The following is a 16,299-nucleotide window of genomic DNA, read 5'->3' as shown; positions in this document are numbered from 1 at the left end:
TGTCTAAAATTAAATCTTAGTAAGATGTTGTAGCCCTTTCCAGGGGATGTATACTTTTTTGCAAACTTTTTTCTATATACAACATTGTTGTTCTTGAGATATAATTTTTTAAAAAGTTTATTTAGTTATTATTTTGGTGAATTACAGTATTTAAATTGCAATTCATTACTTTTCTACACTGCTGTCTGCATAGAAACAAACAAACAAACTGTCTTTCCTTCATTAGAATCGGGCCATTTATTGTGCACTACCTAGCAGGGAAAGCCTTGTAAAGCACTTTGTGATGGTGGCCTACTACGAAAGGCACTATATTTTTATTTCTATTAATATAATAATTAATAATAATAATAATAATAATATAATAATAATTAATAATAATAACAATAATAATAATTGGGTGATATATATGTTATTTGGTTTTAATGTGGGTCCAGGGGCACACTGACATTGAACATTGTTTTATTTAGGGTTTTCATCAGTCATAAGTACCACTAAACCTGACTTCTGGATTAAAGTTATTTGACCTTCTATGGTTGTTTTTCACTTTATAAACTTTTCTCCACATCTGTATGATATCCGTGACTATACCATATATATATATATATATATATATATATATATATATATATATATATATATATATATATATATATATATATATATATATATATATATATAGTGGCTTGCAAAAGTATTCAGACCCCTGACCAATTCTCTCATATTACTGAATTACAAATGGTACATTGAAATTTCGTTCAGTTTGATATTTTATTTGAAAACACTGAAACTCAGAATCAATTATTGTAAGGTGACATTGGTTTTATGTTGGGAAATATTTTTAAGAAAAATAAAAAACTGAAATATCTTGCTTGCATAAGTATTCAGCCCCCACACATTAATATTTGGTAGAGCCACCTTTCGCTGCAATAACAGCTTTAAGTCTTTTGGGGTAAGTATGTACCAGCTTTGCACACAGTGTCGGAGTGATTTTGGCCCATTCTTCTTGGCAGATTTGCTCCAGGTTGTTCAGTGGTTGAACGACGCAATTTTCAAATAGTGCCACAGATTCTCAATGAGATTGAGATCAGGACTTTGACTGGGCCACTGTAGGACAGTCTCCTTTTTGTTCTTGAGCCACTCCAATGTTGCTTTGGCCTTGTGCTTGGGATCATTGTCCTGCTGAAAGGTGAATTTCCTCCCAAGATTCAGTTTTTTAGCGGACTGAAGTAGATTCTCTTGCAGTATTTTCCTGTGTTTTGCTCCATCCATTCTTCCTTCAGTTGTAACAAGATGCCCAGTCCCTGCTGATGAGAAGCATCCCCACAGCATGATGCTGCCACCACCATACTTCACTGTAGGGATAGTGTGTCTTGAGGCATGGGCAGTGTTAGGTTTGCGCCACACATAGTGCTTTGAGTTTTGGCCAAAAAGCTCTATCTTGGTCTCATCTGACCACAAAACCTTTTCCCACATCGCAGCTGGGTCACTCTCTTGCTTTCTGGCAAACTCCAGACGTGCTTTCAGATGGTACTTTTTGAATAACGGCTTCTTTCTTGCCACCCTCCCATACAGGCCAGTGTTATGCAGAGCTCTAGATATGGTTGACTGGTGCACCATTACTCCACTCCCAGCCACTTAACTCTGTAGCTCCTTCAAAGTGATTGTTGGCCTCTCTGTGGCTTCTCTCACAAGTCTGCTTCTTGTTTGAGCACTGAGTTTTGAGTGACGGCCTTTTCTTGGCAGTGCCTGGGTGGTGTGATGCAGCTTCCACTTCCTGATTATTGATCCAACTGTGCTCACTGGGATATCCAAACACTTGGATATTATTTTGTACCCTTTCCCTAATCTATGCATTTGTATTACTTTATCTCTAACTTCTGTAGAATGCTCTTTGGTCTTCATTTTCCTTCAGATTCACAGCCTTACCAATGATCCTTCAACAATGGGGTTTTTATCCAGAAAATGTGACAGCAACTTTAATGGTTCACAGATGGAGGCCAATGGTAAGGTAATTGTGTCCTCGTTTGGGCAATTTCTTTCATTGGTGCAAACTGGGAGCTTCCACGTCACAGGGGTTGAATACTTATGCAAGCAAGATATTTCAGTTTTTATTTTTATTTTTCTTAAAAATATTTCCCAACATAAAACCAGTGTCACCTTACAATAATTTATTCTCAGTCTTTCAGTGTTTAAAAATAAAATATCAAACAGAACGAAATTTCAATGTACCATTTGTAATTCGGTAATTACAGGCAGTCTTCCCAGCGACAGCGAGTGGGAGAAATACAGGCGTGGAAAAGTGCAGAGCAGTTTAGAAGCAGTAAGGAGAAATTGCATCTTTAATTGCTTTAATCAGAAAACACACGACACTGGGGAAACACAGCAGCTCAAAGTCAAACAGCCGCATGTGTTTTTCTGGTAACAAGCTGAAACTCAGAGCAGCTGATTCAAATTCAGATTCAGTGCCGTTCTGAGACACGGGCGAGGGGAGGAGCCAACAGCACAGCAGAACAACGCAGTTAAACGAGGCAGTCTTCCCTGCGACAGCGGGTGGGAGAAGTACAGGCGTGGAAAAGTGCAGAGCAATTTAGAAGCAGGTTGAAAGCAGGTTGATAGCTGCAGAAGAAACTAAACTTCAAAAAAAAAAAAAAAAAAAAAAACCCCTCAACATGGTCTTCAAGCCAGTAATCTGTGACACCTGCTTGATGTGGGAAATCCGAGAAAACCCAGCGGAGTTTGCGTAAAATGCCGCGCGATCCAGGTCTTGCATAAACTAGTAAGTATGCTAGAAATGGAGCTGGAAGAAGTGCGACAGCAACAGGATCTTGAGGAACTGGCACACCCAGGAAGTCTGCATCACCCCTAACAGACTGAAAGCCACCAGGGAGATAGAAAGTCAGAACAGCTGGGTTCAGGTAGGCAGAAGCAGGGAAAAAAAGAAACTTCGTCAAACACAACCACCAGAAATCAAAACAACCAACAAATTTGAGTCACTTCAGAATTTTGATGAGCAGAACCAAAAAGAAGAGAACGAAAGGAACAACATACAGGACCCTATTGACAGTGGTGACCAGACAGCAAAAAGAAGGGAGGTCATGATTGTTGGGGACTCCATATTGAGAAACACAGCAAGTTCAATTCGCAGTTTGGACCCCCTTACTACAACAGTGTGCTGCCTTCCGGGAGCCTCGGTCAAGCACATCACTGAGAACGTGGACAGGCTCCTAGAACGAACAGGAGACGACCCGGTAGTAGTCGTTCACATCGGTACAAACAACATTGGAAGAGACAGACCAAAATCCCTGCAAAACAAATTCAGAGAGCTAGGAAGGAAATTAAAAGAGAAAACCAAAACTGTGGTATTTTCTGATATACTACCGGCACCTTGCAAAGGACCATATGGACAGCTGGAAATAATTAATCAAAACGCCTGGCTGAAGACGTGGTGCACACGGGAAGGCTTCACCTATCTTGATCATTGGACCACATTCTACAACGAGGACTATCTGTATAGACGGGATGGACTGCACTTAAATAACAAGGGAACCAGTCTACTTGGAGAAAAGATCCTCAAGCAGGTTCAGAAGCATTTAAACTAGAAAGGAAGGGGGGAGAAATCAACAAAAAAACAGAAGGGAGACCGCATCAAAACAAGAACAACAACTCAGGTAAGACAACCATTAAATGTATTTATCTAAATGCTAGAAGTATCAGAAACAAAATTATAGAACTTGAAGCTACTGCACTAACAAGTAACTATGATGTGATAGGTGTTACTGAAACTTGGTTGTCTGAGAGCGATGGGGACAATATAATATTTGTGGGTATACACTGTATAGGAAAGACAGGCAGGACAGAAGAGGAGGAGGGGTAGCGCTATACATAAGAAACAGTCTTGAAGCCCAGGTGTTAAACCTGGACAAAGAAAATAAAGCCGAATCAATATGGGTCAGAATAACGAACAAAAATTCAAAGGGCATAATAATAGGAGCCTGCTATAGACCGCCAGATTCAGACGGTGAGCACAATAATCTGTTATACAATAACATTAAAAATGCGTGTAGCAAAGGAGAAGCCATACTAATGGGGGATTTCAACTTCCCCCATATAAAATGGGAAAACCCAGTGGGTAGCACAAAGGATGAAATAGAAATGGTGGAAATGACAAATGACTGCTTCCTACCACAATTTGTCAAGGCACTGACTAGAGGGGAGGCATGCCTTGATTTAGTCTTTTCAAATAATGAAGACAGAATAACTAAAACAGAGGTCAGAGAACCACTGGCAAACTCAGACCACAACATGGTCTCATTTGAAGTGTTTTTTAAAACCCCAAAAGTAAAGACTAAAGCTAAGGTTTACAATTTTAGAAAACAGAGACTAACAGAAGTAGATTGGAGTAAAATAGAGAAAACACCCACAGAAGAAGGATGGTTGTTCTTCAAAAATGTAGTACTAGAGGCGCAAAACAATTATATCCCTAAAGTAGACAAATCTAAATGTAAAACTAATGGCCAAAATATTTTTTTTAATTGATCTATTAAACCATTCAGCGAAAAAAGGCACTTTATAGAGCATTAAAAAAGGACCAAAAGGAAAGTACACAGAAGGAGTACACGGAACTGCAAACGCAAGTCAAAAAGGAAGTTAGAAAGGCCAAGAGAGAAATAGAAATGAACATTGCTAAGGGGGCTAAAACCAATTCCAAAATGTTTTTCCAATATTACAACAGCAAGAGAACATTCAAAGAGGAGATTAAATGTTTAAGAGATACAAATGGCAAAATCGTAGATGAAGAAAAAAAAATAGCAAATACATTAAGTGATTACCTTTCACAAGTTTTTACAAAGGAAGATACTGACAACATGCCCCACATGTCATCCAGTTCCTATCCAGTTTTAAATAACTTTAGCATAACCGAGGCAGAAGTGTTAAAGGGACTAGGAGCTCTTAAAATAAACAAATCCCCTGGGCCGGATGAGATCCTCCCAATAGCACTCAGAGAAATGAAAGAAGTTATTTACAAACCGCTAACCAAGATCATGCAGCAGTCTCTGGACACAGGGGTGGTACCGACAGACTGGAAAATTGCAAATGTAATATTGATCCACAAAAAGGGAAACAAAACTGAACCAGGTAACTACAGACCAGTAACCCTGACTTCTATTATATGCAAACTTATGGAAACTATAATAAGATCCAAAATGGAAAATTACCTATATGGTAACAGGGTCCTGGGAGACAGTCAACATGGTTTTAGGAAAGGGAGATCGTGTCTAACTAACTTGCTTGATTTTTTTTGAGGATGCAGCATCGATAATGGATAATTGCAAAGCATATGACATGGTTTATTTAGATTTCCAGAAAGCTTTTGACAAAGTCCCACACAAAAGATTAATTCTCAAACTGAACACAGTTGGGATTCAAGGAAACACATGTACATGGATTAGGGAGTGGTTAACATGTAGAAAACAGAAAGTACTGATTAGAGGAAAAACCTCAGAATGGAGTGTGGTAACCAGTGGTGTACAACATGGATCAGTATTAGGTCCTCTGCTATTCCTAATCTACATTAATGATTTAGATTCTGGTATAGTAAGCAAACTTGTTAAATTTGCAGATGACACAAAAATAGGAGGAGTGGCAAACACTGTTGCAGCAGCAAAGGTCATTCAAAATGATCTAGACAAGATTCAGAACTGGGCAGACACATGGCAAATGACATTTAATAGAGAAAAGTGTAAGGTACTGCATGCAGGAAATAAAAATGTACCTTATAAATATCATATGGGAGATACTGAAATTGGAGAAGGAATCTATGAAAAAGACCTAGGAGTTTTTATTGACTCAGAAATGTCTTCATCTAGACAATGTGGGGAAGCTATAAAAAAGGCTAACAAGATGCTCGGATACATTGTGAAAAGTGTTGAATTTAAATCAAGAGAAGTAATGTTAAAACTGTACAATGCACTAGTAAGACCTCATCTTGAATATTGTGTTCAGTTCTGGTCACCTCGCTATAAAAAAGATATTGCTGCTCTAGAAAGAGTGCAAAGAAGAGCGACCAGAATTATTCCAGGCTTAAAAGGCATGTCATATGCAGACAGGCTAAAAGAATTGAATCTGTTCAGTCTTTAACAAAGAAGACTACGCGGCGACCTAATTCAAGCATTCAAAATTCTAAAAGGTATTGGCAATGTCGACCCAAGGGACTTTTTTGATCTGAAAAAAGAAACAAGGACCAGGGGTCACAAATGGAGATTAGACAAAGGGGCATTCAGAACAAAAAATAGGAGGCACTTTTTTACACAGAGAATTGTGAGGGTCTGGAATCAACTCCCCAGTAATGTTGTTGAAGCTGACACCCTGGGAGCCTTCAAGAAGCTGCTTGATGAGATTCTGGGATCAATAAGCTACTAACAACCAAACGAGCAAGATGGGCCGAATGGATTCCTCTCGTTTGTAAACTTATTTCTTATGTTCTTTCTTATGTTCTTATATGAGAGAATTGGTCAGGGGTCTGAATACTTTTGCAAGCCACTGTGTGTGTGTGTGTCTCTCTCTCTCTCTCTCTCTCTCTCTCTCTCTCTCTCTCTCTCTCTCTTCTATATATATATATATATATATATATATAGATATATATATATATATTAATATACATACGTATACAGACTGAATATTTTTTCTCAGAGATTCCGTTTTGGGTCTAAATAAATGGTTAATACAAACGACACGAAAAAAAAAAACCATCCAAAGTTTTCATTTTATGGATAACGGTGTCTAGATTCTTAATTAAAAAAATCAGGACTTTTTTTTTTTTTATTTATATATATATATATATATATATATATATATATATATTTTAAGAACAATAAGAACGCTTTATTAGTTTAAATTGGTCTTTTTCACTATAATCATACCACAGTTCTCCATGGGTAGTGGAGTATACCATTCTTCATTAGTCAGTAGTGTTTTTTTTTTTTTTTTCAACCAATTCATTTTTTCTGCTTCTATTGTGAAAGCAAACTGATTAGTGTCATGGCTGACAGCGCTGTAAAACTTAATGCTTTTCCTCTGTCACAGCAATGGCATAAGGGAAGTATGCCTTCTATAATTATAGGATTAGGTACAAGTGGAGTTTGCGCTTTAAAATGGGCAAAATCCAGCTCTAGGTGTAAGATACCCAGTAATTACATGTCTCTGTCGAGGGTTGTGTGTGCCACTTTATCTCTGTACTTAAGAACTTCTCTTTTAAATACAAAGAACACCATGACCTAGAATACAATGAAAACATACTGCTTTGAATTGCATGCTTGTAATGAATGGGATTTGATGATCTGAACACCATCAGCTTCTAATTACAGAGCTGTTTTGGCATTGTGGGAGGCGTTGTAAGGCTGCAGGGCTAAATACCGCGAATGACCCTGGCGTTCACATCCTTCATGGTGTGCAGCCATTTCAAGAGAGGAGCGTCCGTGACCAGGGTGAACTGCCTGCCTAGGAGATAGTACCTCAGCTTTTCAATGGCCCACTTGACAGCGAGACGCTTCTTTTCAAATCACAGAGCATCTCTCGTTGGGCCAGCTGAGGTACAATATGGGGTGCTCCTTCTCCTTCTCCCCTTTGTGACCGACTTCTGAGGCATCAGTCTGTTCGATGAACTCTTGTGAAAAGTCACGGCAGATTAATAAAGGTGACAATGTGAGAGTCATTTTCAAGTCATTAAGTCCCTCTGACACTCATCTATCCACAGGATCTTATTTGGGTTAGTTTCTTTTAGTCAATTCTGTGAGCCGGACTACTATAGTGGCAAATGATGGCACAAACCTGTAGTAGCCCCAGAATCGACTTAACCGTTTTTTTTATTGGTTGTAATCAGGGCTTCAATCTGGGCTAGTACTTTGTTGGCCAAAGGCCGAATCCTTCTGTATACATATTTGTATTAATATTTGTGTTTTGTAGTTGTTGTTCTTATTGATATTCATTTCGCCAGGATTTATTATGTCAGCCTTTTCTCCCTCAGGTATCAGTATTACCTTCAAGTTAAAAAGGAGATTCTTGATGGACGACTGTCATTTTCAGTAGAACAAGGGATCAGGCTAGCTGGCTTAGCTGTACAAGGTATGTTTTAAAAACATTAGCTTCTCAGAGACTACAATAACAACACTTTGAAAACATCATATAATGCTCAGGGAAGGGGCTGATGGCTGCCGTACCTAGACTGAATAGTTATGCATATGTGAAAGAATTTGACACCGGCACCAAAAGTATGAATAAACACAAATTCCTAATGTTTCTGAGAGTTTATTCATGTTAAGGGGCCTCATTAGTAGACGTCTGTTACTAAGAGCCGTATCAATGTTGTGTAAGTGAGAAGTTTGAATGAGGCCAGCATAAGTAACATGAAAAGCTTAATATGGCTAGTTTTTTATTATGAATTTAAAAGAGCGAGCTAAATTTGATTTGTGCAATATGTACTACCAAATTGGTATTATAAAATTGGGCTTCAGTACTATAAAACTACTAAAGTGTAGCACACTGTTTTTTGTGGGTAGCAATACAATTCTGTCTCTCTTAACCAGCCTTGCTTGATCCATTCAGCAAGGCCTGAGGCAGTGATTCAGATGTAGTCGGCAACTCTTTAACTGTGAAACTGACATGTATGTGTGGAGATTCAAAGGAATGTAGAACAGTTGTGATTTTCAAATGGGGATTTCCAAGATTCTGGAGCTAATGATTAGGGAGGGGGAGGGTGGCAGAGAATTGGTAGTAATTTTGTAATGTTTCTTACTGTAGCACTGCCAGTTAAAGGACAGAACAACCATTTTAAAATGTAACTTTTTACACTGAATAGTAATCAGAAAGAATAGTGATGTGCTTGTGCTGTGTCTGTGGTGAAAAGGCACACACATTTAGAATGCTGTTTCAGTATTATTCAGTATTCTAATGGTGGGTGATATCGATGATTTGGTAGGACCACTCTAACAATCAAATCTTTCTTTTGTATTTCTGTTTTAATTACAGCTGATTTTGGAGACTATAATCAGTTTGAGTCCCAGGATTTCCTCAGGGAATATGTCCTGTTTCCAGTGGTGAGTATCTCAAGTGTGGTGGCTGGTCCCCAGTGTAAAACAGGTAGACAAAGTTAGAATTGAAGCCAGTTGCTAAGTTGTCAGTTAGACAATTTATAGTATACCCGAATGCTACTGTATATATGCAGTATATCCTTATCCATTAATGATATTAGATTTTCTAAATCCTAAACTGCCCTCAAACATGCTTTAAGAAACCTAGGAGAGTAGAGAAGAGCAACTGGGTTTATCCAAGGGTTTACATTTATAAAGTAAACTCTAGAGCTATTTCAACCTTAGCACTGTGAGCAGGAACAAAGGACATGCATGAAAGTTGGAAAGAGAGATTTAGGACAGGAGACACTTTTCAAGAAAGAGAGGTGAGAGGAATGGGTTGCCAAGTCATGTTGTTGTTGCTGAATCCCTTGATCCCATGTTCTGGTATCAGTTAGAACAGGAGGGACTGGTGGCATGGTGGTCAGAATGGCTTCTTCACATTCATAAAATGGTCATAAAACACGTGATTGCTGGTTAAGGTTATTATTGTTTTTTCCTTAATCACTTGTATATTTCTATATGCAACATGTCTCAAACAAATTGGTTTATCATGTAAAATATACAGTATTTGTTTCTGTGGTTTAGTCTGTCTAATCCTTTTTTGGAAATTGGATTTTACAACTTAGTAGTTTATCCCGGCAAACTAAATTTAAGTATAATAATAAAAACAGACACAAGCCTTTTCACATGTTGTACAAAAAAGACATTACATGGTTTAGTTTGTGATTATCACGTTTACTACATGGATGGCCTGAAAGAACACTCAGGACTTTTTAAGCCTCATCGCGTATATGATGATAGTCTTGTCCTTTCTTCTAAAGCGATCAAGGTACTCTCAAGATGTGATTAAGTGACAAGACCAAATGAGAAAAAAATAAATAAAATGTAGTTAGAAAAACTCGATAGCCTTAAGGCAACTTTCTAAAGATTCATGGAAAAAAAGGACAAACACGTTTTTGATCTCTGCAGATTGAATTACTTTAAACAAGAGCCAGATCTTTTTTCTAAACGCTCTGTAAAGTATAGCCAGCCCCCTCACAGGTGTGTGGCAGCCTGGAGGCACGTATTCTGCTGTCTCTTATTATTTCAGCAAGGCTCTTGCATACTTGTCTGACAGAAACAAATATCACATTGAGGCCCTGCAGCGCTAGAGCAGGGGAATCCAGTCAAGTATGGGGAGCATTGCCAGCAGGCTTCTTTTTCAATCCAAAACACTGTGCCATAAATTTGAGGTAACTTCATAATGTCCATTAACACTAACCGCCACGGTTACACTTATACCTAAAACCACTGCAGGCTGTCATTATGATAGTTACATTTTAAACAACTTCGGTATTTAAAATGAAAGACAAACTATCGGATACATCTCAAAAATGTTATTTAAGCACATCAAATCAAACATCTGCACAGCCGAAACGTTGTATTTAAATGAACAATTCAACATAAAAGGGTTTATTTTCTAACTTACCACATATAAAGAACTACTTCAAAAAATGAAAAAACTACAATAAAATAAACATGACAAAAGAAACTAGTGTGTAAACAGTATATGTTCATACAAAACTGTAAAACCTAAAGTAGTTTTTAATTTAAAACGATGGTCAAGATGGTCAACTCCGCTGATTTAACATTTGAACTTCTCTCCGTGCCTAAGCAGTGCATCATGGGAATCCAAAGACTTCCAGTAGGGTCTTTTCCCCTATCTATGTGATGTAAAATCTGCCTCATTTCCTATTCCTAGCCTTCTATTTTTAAAATGATTGCATTTTTAAACATGATTTGGAGACACCTGGATTTAGAGACATCCCTCCTTAACACATATGTGTTAGTATTTCTACGATCAATGTTTTCACCTGGCCTGACGAGCTCGTTGTCGCCGAAGTGCTGTCAGAAATTGCCACTGTCATGCATATTCATGAGCAGTCATTATTGTTATTATTGCAATCGCTACTAAAAATAGTACTAATGCCTCAGAGGTTGTTCCACATTTAATTGTGGCAACACAGTAAAAAAAAAAAAAATCTCCCTTTTCAATATTCCGTGGGATGATCTTTTGAAAGTTTTACAACTCATAAATGCAGCTTTGTATTTCTGTATAGTAGATGCTGCATCAAAAAGATGTCATTATCTGAAAGCTGTTAAGCGAAAAACCACAGGATAGGATTGGTTCCTGTAAAAATGTTAATAACCAAAAGTTATTTTTAACAGAGTTGCTAATAAGCAGCATCTATTGTATAAATGCATAATTAAAAAGTAATTGTCAATTTATTATCTGTATGGATTAATTAATAGCAACTGTTTCATTTAAAAAGATGTATTTCTTTAAGAAGCTTGTCATAGGGTGAAGTCTGTTTGATATCCTTTCTCCTTAGATGTATGATCCATTGTTTATGCATTATTAAAGTGTCTATTAAAAATACAATGTCTATTATTGAAAATAGTGTATTATTAAAAATACTTTGTATATGTATGTCTTATTAATTAAGCAACTACATTTAAAAAGATGTCAATTTACAGCTTGTATTTATATTCTCAGCTCAGTACTCCATTACAGTTGCAATTCATGACTAAACAGTTTTGAATACTTTAACAATAGTAGAATTTATATTTGATTTATGGATATCAAAAGGTCATCTCATGGAAAAATGAAAAGGGAGATGATGTTTTTTTTTTCAATATTGCCACAACCTCTGAAGCATTATATTGTAGTACTAGTTGTTGTCTATCCTTGACAACCAAACCACGCTGCAGTCTTGACTGCTCATGAATATGCATGATAGTGGCAATTTCTGACAGCACTTCAGCAAAAAAGAGCTCTTGTCAGGCCAGGTGAAAACATGGATCGTAGAAATAATAACACGTACAGTGGCTCTCAAAAGTATTCACCCCCCCTTGGACTTTTCCACATTTTATTGTGTTACAACATGGAATCAAAATGGATTTAATTAGGAGTTTTTGCCAGTGATCAACACAAAGTCCATAATGTCAAAGTGAAAAATAAAGTCTACAAATTGTTCTAAATTAATTACAAATACAAAACAGAAAATAATTGATTGCAGTAATCACCCCCTTGAGTCAATATTTGGTAGAGGCACCTTTGGCAGCAATTACAGCCATGAGTCTATCTGGATAAATCTCTACCAGCTTTGCACATCTGGACACTGCAATTTTTGCTCCAGCTTTGTCAAGTTGGATGGGGATGGCAATTTTCAACTTTTTCTACATATTCTCAATTGGATTGAAGTCTGGGCTTTGACTGGGCCACTCCGGGACGTTGACCTTTTTGTTTTTAAGCCACTCCAGTGTGGCTTTGGCTGTATGTTTGGGGTCATTGTCCTGCTGGAAGATGAATCTTATCCTAAGTCCCAGGTCTCTTGCAGACTTCAGTAGGTTTTCCTCCAAATTCTTTGTACTTTGCTGCATCCATTTTTCCGTCTATCTTCACGAGCTTTCCAGGCCCTGACACAGAGAAGCATCCCCATAGCATAATGCTGCCACCATCATGCTTCACAGTAGGGATGGTGTTCTCAGGATGATGTGTGGTGTTAGGCTTGCGCCAAACATAGCGCTTAGCGTTGAAGCCAAAAAGCTCTATTTTGGTCTCATCAGACCATAGAATCTTCTTCCACTTGGTCTCAGAGTCTCCCACATGCCTTCTGGCCGAGATTTGATGTGAGGTTTTTTTCAACAATGGCTTTCTTTTTTGCCACTCTCCCATAAAGGCCAGTTTTGTGAACCACCTGTGCTATTGTTGCTGTATGCACAGTGTCTCCCAGCTCAGCCGTGCTTGACTGTAACGTAGAGTTACCATAGGCCTCTTGGTGGCCTCCCTGACTAGTGCCGTTCTCGCCCGGATACTCAGTTTTTGAGGATGGCCTGTTCTAGACAGATTCACAGTTGTGCCATATTCTCTCCATTTCTTAATAATGGACTTTACTGTGCTCCGGGGGATATTCAATGCCTTGGAAATGTTCTTATATCCTACCTCTGATTGGTGCTTTTGAAGAACCTTATTCCAGATTTGCTTTGAATGTTCCTTCGTCTTCATGATGTAGTTTTTGTTAGGAAATGTACTAACCAACTGTGGGACCTCCCAGAGACAGGTGTATTTAACCTGAAATAATGTGAAACACCTTAATTGCACACAGGTGGACTCCATTCAACTAATTATGACTTCTAAAGACAATTGGTTGCACCAGAGCTTATTTAGGTGTGTCATAGCAAAGGGGGTGAATACTTATGCAATCAGTTATTTTCTGTGTTCTAAATTAATTACAAATATAAAAATTTGTAGATTTTATTTTTCACTTTGACATTATGGACTTTTTTGTGTTGATCAGTGGCAAAAACTCCTAATTAAATCCATTTTGATTCCATGTTGTAACACAATAAAATGTGGAAAAGTCCAAGGGGGGTGAATACTTTGGAGAGCCACTGTATGTGTTAAGGAGGGGTGTAGCTAAATAAATCTAGGTGAATTGTGTTTAAAAATGTAATCGTTTTAAAAAGAGAAGGCTTGGAATAGGAAATGGGGCAGATTATACATTATACAGATAGGGGAAAAGTCACTACAGGAACTCTTTGGATTCCCATGATACACCGCTTTGACAGAGACTGAAGAAAAGGCAAGAAAAAAACAATAGTTTTTTGATGTTTTATGCAAAATTTATGCTAGTGCAAAAGCAAAAAGTCACACTTGTTATATGTTGAAAGTTCTGATAGGCCACTATGAGATTTAACAGGTTCATGCTCTGACTGGATTAAACTCTACCATTACTAATTATATCAAAAGTGTTATATATTGTTTTATTCTAGAAATGGACCCAAGGTGAAGACGTATTAGAAGACCTGACACAGAAAGTAGCTCGGGAACACAAGAGGCACTGGTAGGGAATCAACAAGGCATATCTGGGGTTTTTTGGGTTTGGGGGCAAGAATTGAATTGACAGCAGAACTGCCAGAACGCACGTGTCGTTGTCCATCAAATCAACGCTGTGACAGTCACTCTTAAAATCAGGACTTAAAGGATGTGTTGCAGTAAGAATACCTCTATTAAGAAAGGGGAACATGACTAAAAGGCTAAAATATGCACAAGAACATAGAAATTAGACTATGGAACAATAGTCAAAGCTGCTTTGGACTGTGGACAACGACACCTGTGCCTTCTGCCAGCTCTGTTGTCAATTCAACACTCGTCTTCTTTCCATTCCTTAAGGATATTATCTTCAAGTATTGCTCATCCTTGTTGGACAGCTTTTTGGGTCTTCCAGTCCTGGGTTTGTCAATTACAGGTGATGTTTCTCTGTACTTGATGATTATTCTTCGGATACCACACCTTGAAAATCAAGTGATGTGAGCTATTCCACTCAATGTCTTTCCTTCTTTATGCAAGTCGTGGTTGTTATAATAGTAGAAAACACTAGTGGAGGCTTTGAGTAAATTGCATCACAGTAGAAAAATGCAACATATCTAAGACTTTTGCACAGCAGTGTGACTTGTGTGTATTGTATATATATATATATATAAATATATATATATATATATATATATATATATATATATATATATATCTAATCCTTCTTTTCTTGTTTAGAGTTACAGTAAAGCTATAAAACTTAGTGACCGTAAATAAAAAAAAATACAAAAATCCCAAAAGTAGTAACTACAGATGCCGATTTGGATGAAGAACAATTAAATGAACTGGAAGATAGCAAAACTGAACGAAATTAAAAAAAAAAAAAAACTGTATTTTTAGCAGTTTGTAAACGCTACAGAACACCACAAAAAGACACCTGCATATTTATCTACCCCTCTCTAACACAGACCTTGAAAAATTACTGAAATCCGACACATCATATTTTTATTCCTCCCAACTGTTCTGTGTCTGCACTGAGTAACAGGGAAAAAAATAACAACTCTGTGCCAACTCAGTTCTGCCCCTGGTGTGTCTTTTCAATGGCAAGGTACACAATATAAAAAAATAAAGATGTACTTTCTTTTACATGTTTTAATTAAATTAATTTACTCAGCTTAACGTGTAGTTGTAAATGAGACTACTTTATTGGCGTAAGGATATTTAATTTAAAAGAAAACAACTTTTTATTGCCATAAAAATGATTTATGCTTTTTCCCCCCTTCAAATCTTGTATTTTACCTGCATTATAAATGCAATAAGGCCTTATAAGGCGAATATACTGACTTCTCGGGGGTTGGAGGCACTGAAATTTGTCTCTTGCTGCACATTCCTCCGAGGCGTCCATATATTCGGCGTATACGGACACCCTGTGTGTGTGTGTGTGTGTGTGTGTGTGTGTGTATATATATAAACTATCATCAACAATTAAATAGCTTGTTGGACCCCTAAAACTGCATATACCATAGATTTATAAACAACATAATTCCGTAATTAAGGCTATTATTTTTCTTTCTTTTAAACAGTGGAATGCCACCAGCAGAAGCTGAGCTACTTTACATTAAGGAAGTGGAACAGCTGGAAGGCTTTGGGCAAGAAAGTTTTTCAGCAAAGGTACAAGTTATGTATTTAATGCATTCTAATGTTTTCTTTGATGTTCTTCTCCACATGAGCTGAGAAACAGTGGTTCTTAAAGGTTACTCCCGAGGACTGTGACACAGGAAGTTATGTTTTTGAACCCCAGCTCACCCACATGCATCCTTGAGCAAGTCCTTAGATTGTCCCCAAGTCCTTAAATTGTGCCTAATGAAAACAAACCCCTCCGAGTCCAGAAAGGTGCCAGTGTGATATTAAAAGGTACATAGGAGTTGCAGGGACTGCACTAAGAGTCCATTCTTGGATTTCACACCAATATTTGGTAGTTTTTCTGGGCTTTTTCTGTGTATCAAAGAACTATTCTATAAGCTGAAGCAGCTTTTCAGAGGCAGTGGTTTGTATTTTGCAAATTTAGGCCCACCACTTGCTCCTCTTACTGGAGCTGACATGCCTGAGTCATTTTCTGAAGTGGGACAACAAAAAAAAAAAAAACTTTATGAGCAATGTCAAAATTCATTATATTTATAGGTTAATACATAGCTTTTTTTGCAGGATAACCTTGCAAATGATATTTACCTTGCCGTTTCCTTCATGGGAGTGTTTGTCAAATACAGGAATGGTAGATCAACCAGCACATACAGGTAAAGTCAAATATTTAATGAT

At 37.5% G+C, this 16,299-nt stretch overlaps 2 protein-coding genes across 5 annotated transcripts in view; one reads left to right on the top strand and one right to left on the bottom strand.

Annotated features, from left to right (window-relative positions):
* LOC121317101 (N-lysine methyltransferase SMYD2-like) overlaps positions 1–16,299 on the bottom strand; it is a 99,641-nt gene that overhangs the window by 9,266 nt on the left and 74,076 nt on the right. The window lies entirely within an intron of this gene.
* Positions 1–16,299, top strand: part of LOC121317100 (tyrosine-protein phosphatase non-receptor type 14-like) — a 109,587-nt gene that overhangs the window by 62,766 nt on the left and 30,522 nt on the right. For all 3 annotated transcript variants that reach the window (XM_041252702.1, XM_041252701.1, XM_041252704.1), the window contains 5 exons: positions 8,024–8,121; positions 9,025–9,092; positions 13,944–14,014; positions 15,567–15,654; positions 16,189–16,277. In XM_041252702.1, the coding sequence (XP_041108636.1) occupies positions 8,024–8,121; positions 9,025–9,092; positions 13,944–14,014; positions 15,567–15,654; positions 16,189–16,277 (414 nt within the window). The remainder of the gene's footprint in view (positions 1–8,023; positions 8,122–9,024; positions 9,093–13,943; positions 14,015–15,566; positions 15,655–16,188; positions 16,278–16,299) is intronic.

The sequence above is a fragment of the Polyodon spathula genome, chromosome 6 (genome assembly GCF_017654505.1).
Source record: "Polyodon spathula isolate WHYD16114869_AA chromosome 6, ASM1765450v1, whole genome shotgun sequence".
In the NCBI taxonomy this organism is placed as follows: domain Eukaryota; kingdom Metazoa; phylum Chordata; class Actinopteri; order Acipenseriformes; family Polyodontidae; genus Polyodon; species Polyodon spathula.
Note: the sequence above shows the minus strand (reverse complement) of the source record. Positions and strands in the feature narration are given on the sequence as shown.